General features: G+C 34.5%; 2 protein-coding genes across 5 annotated transcripts in view; both read left to right on the top strand.

Annotated features, from left to right (window-relative positions):
- The window catches only part of bcl6b (BCL6B transcription repressor), a 13,319-nt gene extending 11,077 nt beyond the window's left edge, over nt 1-2,242 (top strand). For both annotated transcript variants that reach the window (XM_016469888.1, XM_016469890.1), the window contains 2 exons: nt 617-754; nt 870-2,242. In XM_016469888.1, coding sequence (XP_016325374.1) covers nt 617-754; nt 870-1,019 — 288 coding nt within the window. In that variant the 3' untranslated portion in view covers nt 1,020-2,242. The remainder of the gene's footprint in view (nt 1-616; nt 755-869) is intronic.
- Nucleotides 2,243-4,545: 2,303 nt separating this feature from the next.
- Nucleotides 4,546-9,702, top strand: part of slc16a13 (solute carrier family 16 member 13) — a 10,374-nt gene continuing 5,217 nt past the window's right edge. For 2 of the 3 annotated variants that reach the window (XM_016469866.1, XM_016469864.1), the window contains exon 1: nt 4,548-4,695. The gene's annotated coding sequence lies outside the window, so the exon portion shown is untranslated. Of the gene's footprint in view, nt 4,696-9,702 lie in introns of all 3 variants that reach the window. The other variant, XM_016469865.1, reaches the window with a different exon arrangement.

The following is a 9,702-nucleotide window of genomic DNA, read 5'->3' as shown; positions in this document are numbered from 1 at the left end:
GAAACACTCCAAAGATAAAGGAAAACTTGAAATCGCATCATATGACCCCTTTAAATCTTTACTTTTTAATGTAGTTTCATGTATATGTTTGTACTATTGTTTTTATTATGTAAAGCACTTTGAGAAGGTTCTTTATATCATAACAAAATTAAAATAAATTATATTGTAATTATAAATTTAAAAGCTAAATGATGAACATTTTATTATTACTAGTTCTGACCTCTTTCTCATTCATTTCACTCTTTTATGTTCCCGCTGACTCAGGAGACAAGCCTTACCGCTGTAATGTGTGTGGAGCACAGTTCAACCGGCCTGCAAATCTAAAGACTCATTCCCGTATCCACTCTGGAGAAAAGCCTTCTATACAGTATATATATATATATAAGTATATATATATATATATATATATATATATAATACAGCAATAATTGGGACAATAATTTATTAATAAATGAATTATTTATTTATGCACACACACATATGCATACCTATATGTCAAAACTAATAAACAAATGCTGATTCATTTTCTTTTTTATCTCTATTTTTGAAAAGCATCAATAAAAAGAGTTATTTAGACTAAAATTATATTCTTGTAAAATGTGTATGTGTGTTGTAGGTAGCTCACCTGCGTGCCCATGTTCTGATCCACACTGGGGAAAAGCCGTACCCATGTAACACCTGCGGAACACGTTTCCGCCACCTGCAGACGCTGAAGAGCCACCTGCGCATCCACACTGGAGAGAAGCCTTACAGCGTCAGTTATATTTTAACACATATATTTTAATATCTAATATATATACACAACTACACACCTCTCTCTACTGCAAAATGATGTTGAAATCTCACTCTGCTCTAATCTTTTCTTCCAGTGTGAGAAATGTCACCTGCACTTCCGTCATAAGAGCCAGCTGAGGCTTCACCTGAGACAGAAACATGGCGCAATCACCAACACCAAGATCCGCTACAAGGTTCTGGTTGACCCGTACCAACCCGGGCCCACACTGCTACAAGCTTGCTGAGGGGCATGTCGAAACATCTCAGGCACCGGTGCTATATGTGCTTTCTTCAGATAGATCAAGATCTAAACTGGAGATTTAGGCTGAAGATGGATCTATAAAACAGTATTGTAAAGAGTTTAAAGAGGTGGAGTGCTGCATTCGAGGACAGCTTGACTATAATGAATGTAGTCTTCCAAGAATGCAGTACTCCTGCACTAGATGTGCTGACTATTATCTTTATTATTTGTTCAAATATTATTATTTATTTTGCTTTGCATACTTTATGTTCCTCATGCTATTTAATCATAGTTAATGCTGTTGTAAAAAAGTATTTTGTTGTCACATTGGCCACTTTTTCTGTGGCAGGAAACACGGTGAAAATCATTGTCAAAAAAAGTGTAAAGCCCTATTCAGATGGTAATTGTTCCCCTGGGGAATATGAAAATATTGTGACAATATGATAAACAATTATTGTCCAAATAAGGCTTAAGACAGTAAAATGAAGCATGTTAGGCCTATTTGAAAATACTTCAGTAGATATGGAATGTTGTTTTTTTTTTGCTCTTAAGACTTAAAGATGGTTTGTGGCAGCATGTGAAGAAGATGTTTATTAGGAGTTCAGATTGGAAGTGTAAGAGCTGAATGAAAGTAAAAATGATTGGATATATGGAATTCTGCAAGAAAGTAAGAACGATTATGAAAGGAAGATATATAAAGAAGAAAGGAAGTGTAATGAAGGAATTAAGCATGTTTGAGAAAGAACAGCTAAAAGATAAATTTGTATGATTTTTTTAATTAATATGCTGTCATTTTATTTATTTTGTTTGTTTTGCCCAAAAGTATTGCTCATATTTGTTCATGGATCCTTTCTGGTGTTTGTACTATATTCTGTTTCCTATTTAAGAAGATAACAGAACAACCTGAATGGCAAACTCAAATATAACCTCTTAATTGCTTATTTACCAGTTATTCGGTATATCAGTATACTAATTAAAAAGGCCTGGAGCCTATTTGTATTTAAGTAAGAAGAAAGAAAGAGCATTTGTAGATGATTAGCCTCTCAGTGTATCTTTTTAATGATACCTATGTTGAAGAGACCATTTCATGATTTTTATGGTGTATTATAGTTGCTGAGAGTCCAAGCAGGTTGAGGACTCACACTAGCCAAACTAATATACATGTAAAGAGTGATGATGATGAGGATAATGATATCAACAATATTATGTTGTGCTCTTTTGCTGGACAAAGACCTATTTTATATAAATTAAAGTTAAATTAATTTCTCTTAATTGTGTTTGTCTGTTACAGTTTTAGCATCATGGTGATTTATTTTTTTATTTCTATTTTCTATTTTTGTATTTTAATTTAGTTAAATTTTAGTCATTTTGTTATGTGTTGATTTTTTAAACATGTTTACATAGTATATATTTTTATTTCAATTAAACAATGAATATGAGAAATGTTGCCTTGGCAACTAGATTAAAAATAAGTTTATGGGTTTTTAATTCCAATTTTTAAAATAATGTTTATGTTATTTTAAATAACAAAAATATATATTTTTTATGGTTTTGGTTTTAGTTAACCCTGGTCAGCTGTTCTCATGCAATCCTACTTCTTCAAAATCACATGAATAGTGAGAGTTTCTCAATTGTGGACCTGGTTAAACCTAAAAGTAGTAAATCAAGGCACTTATTAAGTGAAGTGAAATGTTTCAAATCTAAATTCAATGCCTGTGTGATTCTTGGAGCCCAGAAGAACAAAGAATTCACCTCTTAGCCCTTCCTTCCTGCGATTAGCTCACAACGACTCACCCGATCAGACCCCTCGACTCACCCTAAAGTGTCTCAGCTTCTCTACGGGTGGTGCTGGAATAAGAACAATGGAGCAGCTGGCACCTGTTTCCGGCCTTAGACAAAAACTGGCCTCATGCACACATTACCTGTCTGTCCATAAATGTATAGTTCAGTATGGAAGTTTTCCTCTTAGCTTGACCTATAGGAGCACCACCCGCTGTTTCTTATTTTATCAATGATCAAACACTGAACCTGCTCTCTGACATGTAGTTCTGAGGTTTAGTCCTGTTCCTGTTTTCATCTGCTCCCGAAGGCAAACATGTGGCATATGGAGATCATTGTATGGCATATTAACTACTATATATCACAGCTCAAAGCATTTGTCTCATATAAGCCACATACATGCTAAAGTTGTATACAGAACGAACTAAACAACTATCAACATCAAGTAGGTTAAACTTCTTTATATGTATATAGATAGCAATATTGTGTTTATTTCTAAGTGTATTATAAACTAGATTTTATTTATTATTATTTTAATATGCTGAGCTACATTTTTGTTTAATCTATAGCTGTATCTCTGTCTTGTGTAGAGTTTTATTTTAAATGAAACCAGAGCAATACACAGAGGTTGTCAGGAAGATGGACGTAACTATGAAGTGTTGGTGAGAATATACTGTATACAAACATGGGCTGCTGAAATAATTAAGACACACGCACAAAAACTTTAAATAAGTCTAAGGTGTTTTGTTCATCTTAGCTGGCCACAAGGCTAAACCACCTCTTTTCCCCAGCAAGGATACAATAACCATATTGTAACCACTGTAACTGCTTTTTAAGTGTTTGTAACTGATATATATAACAAACATTTAACTGAATTTACCGCTAGGGGGTCTTTGTTTCATCTCATAGAAGAGAACGTTAATCTTCACTGACACTAGTTTTAATGTTTGACATGCTGAATGTGCTCTATTGTTGTCCAACTTGAACCTTACATTGCACGAGTAGTTTATAAGTGACCAGAGTAAGTTACATTTTTGTAAAGGAATGGAAACTTACTCTTGCTCGTGAGTGCGCTCTAGAGGCGGAGCTTCGCTGAAACTAAATCCGCACGAGCGAGTAATAGCCGCTCATTTATCAATATGGTTTTAGACAAGGTCGTTCAACATTGGATGCATTAATAAAGCTGGAGACAGATGTCAAGAAAGCTATAATAATGAAAGAGGGTTTAGTAGCAGTGTATTTTGATATTGAAAAGGCATATGACATGATGTGGAAAGAAGGTTTACTACTAAAGGAGTATAAAGAGAAGAAAAATCATTCATAACATAAGTAGAAGGGAACAAGTCATTTTAACACATATACGAACAGGACACTCAAATCTTAACCAAACACTATACATTATAGGGAAACATAATACTGGTCTATGTAATGTTTGTTTAACAGAGGAATCAGTGGAACACGTTATGATGGTATGTACAGCATATGAAAGAGAAAGAGATCGACTTAAAGATGAATTACAATCCTTAGGAGTTAAAGAATTTTCATTAAGTAGTATTCTGAATGATGGTCCAAATGCAGGAAAACAAATAAGTGCAGTCATGAGATTTCTTAAGAATTGTGGAATAATGAACAGAATTTAAGATTTAGGTGAGAAATGGTACATTCTCCATCACAGTCATCACAGTAGGTGGCGGTATGCACCTATGAAGTTGGTTCGCAACCCGCCATAAAACCAAAAGAAGAAGAAGAAGAATAGCCGCTCATGTCAAGAGCAGGTGAAGCAGAAAGTCGCGATCGACGACGTAACAGTACGTGTTGATTATCAGTGCATTTAAAAAAGAAGCTGTTTATCTGATTTGACCTAATGATGAGTTGACAGGAAAGGGGTGATCGGGTTATGGGTAAGTAACTACTGATCTGTTCCAGACACGTTAACCTGAAACAAATGCATTTTCAAACGGATTATATTTTGCTTGCTTTATTTTACACTACTTTAGGGTCGTGTATTATAGGAAATTCAGGCTGCTCGTGTTACACTGTTTTGTCTAAAATACTTTAGTGTTTCATTGCAGCACCTCTCTCTACTGGCAGTGTTTGTGCGGTAGGCTACATATCCGGAAATCCTAACTTATTTGGTGTGCAAGATCAAGTCGAGCGGTTCGCGTTTGTATTGCTAGTTATACGCCATGAATTAATGTCTAAATCGCGTCTCTGTCACTGTTATGTAACAGTGTGCTAAATATCAACAATGCAAGTTGACGAGACACAGAAACAAGATGGTTTTTCTACGTCACTATACAACAAGACTTACGCTTATGTTATATGCTGTCACGTTATTTAATTAATATTTATAAGCCATACAGTCACCATGGATTTGCATTGGACATTTTTACGTGTGACCATTTTTTAATTACCCTATAATAATTGTCATAAATCCGGAGATCAAGACCCGTTGACCGATATTTAAAACTGAAATTTAATATCAAGCTATGAAATAAATATTTAAAATAATTTAAAAATATACACTGAACAAAATTATAAACGCAACACTTTTGTACACAATTACTGGAAGCTGAAAACATCCCAGTTCTTGCATGGCCAGCATACTCACCGGACATGTTACCCATTGAGCATGTTTGGGATGCTCTGAATTGGTGTATATGACAGCGTGTTCCAATTCTTGCCAATATCCAGCAACTTCGCACAGCCGTTGAAGAGGAGTGGGATCTTTGAGTTCAGCTCATGAAAAATGGGGGCAAAAACAAAAGTGTTGCGTTTAGAATTTTGTTCAGTGTAGTTTTTAAATATATCTTTTCCGTAATGTTTCTCATCATAAATGTTCAAGAGCACAAATTAATATCTGGCAATATTTCATACGTCTTCAAATTTTATAGTACATTATAAACACCTGTAAAAACATGAATGTAAACACATATGTTATGTAATGATGTGTTGCATGGGCAGGACATTTATATCTATGGGATGGGAGAAGTCTGTGTAAGTCTGCGATAGGCAGAGGAGATTGATAGAGAGGGCAAAAAGTAGGTGTATCTTGCTAGATTTTCTTTAGCAGCTATGTTTGCTGTAACTTTTTATTGTGCATATTTATGTTCATTTAGTTGCACATTCAACATTTAAAATCGAATGTTCTTGTTTGGTTGTTGACGGTGTAAACCAGGGTTCCTCAATTAGTTGAATATTCAGATATCCAATAGATGAATATTCAAATTGTTTTCCCCAGTAGTCTGTTTTATTCAAACAATTATGAAAATTTGTGCATTTAGATACAGAAGAATTTTGCCTGTTGAATATTAAAAACAAATGAACAAACAAAAAAATATGGATCAGCGACACGTGACAATAATCGACACGGAATTCTATTTTAGGAACGGTTTTTATTTTCTGCGACGTCGCGGCAGGAACAACATACAAAATATGACAGCGATAATCTCAGGTAATGATTATGTGCTTTATTCAATGTTAAAAGTGTCTAATATGAGTTTGAATATTATTTTGCGTTATCTTTATAGCCATAGTGAAAGCAACAATAGATATTTTACCTCAGATCTTGAAAATAAATTAAAGCACAGCCCTCTACGAACACCTTGGCAATTGAATCGCTCAGGTTGTGTGCAGTTCGCTCGAACTGATTCGCTGAAATCAAAACAGGGACTATAATAGGTGAGCGCCAGCCAATGAGATTGCCGTTTGCGCATTAGTTCCGCCCACTACCAGAGAAAGCGGTAGTTCTTAAAAGCAGAATAATTCCAAAGGAACTCCGTTATTTTGACCGCAAAATACAACAGAGAATATCGTTTACATGTAGCGCGCATGTGTAGCGCGTCAATTCTCTCTCTGAGGGTGAAACTGATGCGCTCAGTCAGAGAGTGTTCGGCGAGTGAAAATATATCTGAGCTAAACTTATACTTAGCCTCCAACTCACACACTGGCGAGTAAAATCTGAGAATTTATTAGCAATTGGCTAATATTATACATAATTTAGTCGCCAGAGTGAAGATTTAGTCGCATATGCGAGTGATTTACTCGCAATGTTGAAGCAGGGTTGAAGCAAACTTGAACGTTAAAACTGTGAACTCGCTGCGAACCAACACGTGTATTCCATGACAAAGATATCACAAACTCACTCATTCACTCAAAACTGTTCAGTCCATTCACATTTGAATCATCTATTTTCCGTGTCCACTTTTCTTTTCTACAGACTCGCCATGTTTTTGCTGTCACATCGTATCTACACTGGACGCGACAAAGCATTGCAAATCATTTGAACGTTGTGTCATTACGTTATAAATAGAACGAGTCAGCAGTTTACTCTCGAGGATTTGTCGTGTCGCGCCGCATCCAAGACAGCATCACTGATTATAACGAGTTCTTGTATTTTATTGCGTCGCGCCGCGCCACTCGCGTCCGGTGTAGACACGATGCAAGTTAATGTAGCTTTCCGATGCTGCGTTTGAATTTTCATGCCACATTATTTGAAATTAGCACGGGCCAAACTTTTTTCTCTCCCGGGCCGCCTATTGAGGAACCCTGGTGTAAACTAAACATTTTAGTAGTTTTATTGAAACATGCTAATAAAAATCTGTTAATATTAAATTAAAAATATATATTTTTTAAGTAAAAATTATGTATAATTTACATACATATACAAACATAAAAATGTATAAAGTGTATTTAGTGGAGGAAATTATATTTAGGGCAATTTGTATTATTATTATTATTATTTTGTAAAATATGATTTTATATGTAATACTTTTTTGGGGAAAGGAGCATTCACAGAGTTCTCTACATGAACAATTATAATTGGTCTGATGATCTCCATCTTTCACAGTGTAACATGTAGAAACATGTTATGGCACACATACCACAAAGTCTAAAGATATAAAATTCAAGACTCTATCCATCAGCAAGTGGCTAGGTCAACAGTATGCTTATATATCAAAATGTAACATGAAAGTGTATTCATTGATATGTTTTACTGTATAATTCTAGTATAGTTTTATAATAATAAAGATGTGCTTTTGAGGTAGCTGTATTTTAATAGAACTTAAACATATATTATGCATTTTTCATGTAAAGTATTCATTACAGTTTTTTGGAGGCTTGTCATGTTACATCTATATTTAATCCGAATTTATCCGGTTTGTGATATTCTTCTCTATCTGCAGGTATTGATTTGTGGAATACTTTTCTTTACCAATAGAGTTTAGAATTTGGTTATGGAGGTGTTTAGGTTACCATTAAATGTGTAGTTAATTTAATGTAAATATGTAGGTTTTCTAATTTGTTAGAGACTAAAACACAGCTGTCTGTGCATGAAAACACTGTTAAGGGTTAGTGTATGGGTTTGGTTTAAGAATATACATATGTGCTGCCTGACAAAATGTAGTTTTAACACATTTATTACAATGATAGCTTTTTTTTTGCTCTGCAAATGTTTTAATGCATTTTGTTGGTAGTACATCATGTTTATACTGATATTTTAATGTTAAAGTTTGCTCATTCTGAGAAAAAAACAAAACATTTTGTTGATGTCCCAGCCGTCATCCGAACCTGAGCGATAAGCTTTTAATTGGGTCAAATTGTCAAACCATTGGTAATGACTGTTCAGAGTCCACCTCATGATCAACTCATGATCAACGTTTTGTTACAGGACTAAATTAAAAGACTTTACTTCTTCAAAATAACCTACTGGTATGTGTGTGTGTGGTAGAGAAAATTAAAGCTGGATAAGAACAGACACCTGACTGTTAAATGAGTATAAATCATCTTAGTTTTAGAATTTAAACTGGTAGGTGTTTATCAGCACTGTGAAGCATAGTGAACAGATGTGTTTATTTTCAAGGTAATGTTAAAGAGACCATGAACAGTATGATAGAGGCCAGTTATTTGTCAAGAAACAGAGCCTTATGTAGTAGATGGGGTAAAAAAAAAACTAGAAGTAACCTAATAACTTTTATTGTTTGGTTGAAGATGTTTTAATGCTGTCTATGACACGGTTAAAGGTTATGGACATGTAACTTGCACTCTTCTCTTAAAGGAATATTTCACCCAAAAATTAAAATGTACTTACGCTTTGGCCATCCAAGATGTAGATGAGTTTGTTTCTTCATCAGAAAAGATTTAGAGAAGTGTATCAATACATCACTTATCCAAACTGATAAAAACATCACAATAATCCACAAGCAATTCATACAACTCCAGTCCATCAATTAATGTCTTGTGAAGTGAAAAGCTGCATGTTTGTAAGAAACAAATCTATCATTAAGGCATTTTAACTACGAGTCCAGTGAAAAAATCGTCTTGTCTGAATCAGGAGAGAAATATGCACAGATCAAGCACCGTTGTGAGAGGATAACGGGATGGACTTTTTCACTGAAGGAAGTGTTATTATGGATTATGGACTGGTATTTTGGCAGTACCAGTTTAAAGATTAAAATTGCCTTAATGATAGATTTGTTTTTATTTTACAAATATACAGTCGTGTGGATTATCGTGATGCGTTAATCAGCTGTTTGGACTCTCACTTAAGGGGCGGACAAAATGTTTTGTTTTTTTGTGTGCGCCATGAGTGTAGAATACGTAAACACTTTTTAATAAAATGTCAATTCGTCCCCCGCGCTTTTTTAGTCAAGTCAAGCGTGTTCATAGAGGTTTCCATAGGCCAATGCGAATAAATCTAGATTTAAATTAAAAAAGACACGATATTGTCGGACCTGACGTTTTATTCTTATCCAAAACAATTAGATGTGATATGAGTGTGATACACACATGCACTACCAGTCAAAAGTTTTTGAACAGTAATATTTTTTTGTTTTTTAAAGAAGTCTTTTCTCACCAAACCTGCATTTATTTGATCCAAAATACAGCAAAAGCAGTAATATTGTGCT

Source organism: Sinocyclocheilus anshuiensis, unplaced genomic scaffold, assembly GCF_001515605.1.
Source record: "Sinocyclocheilus anshuiensis isolate Anshui unplaced genomic scaffold, SAMN03320099.WGS_v1.1 scaffold1968, whole genome shotgun sequence".
NCBI lineage: Eukaryota > Metazoa > Chordata > Actinopteri > Cypriniformes > Cyprinidae > Sinocyclocheilus > Sinocyclocheilus anshuiensis.
Note: the sequence above shows the minus strand (reverse complement) of the source record. Positions and strands in the feature narration are given on the sequence as shown.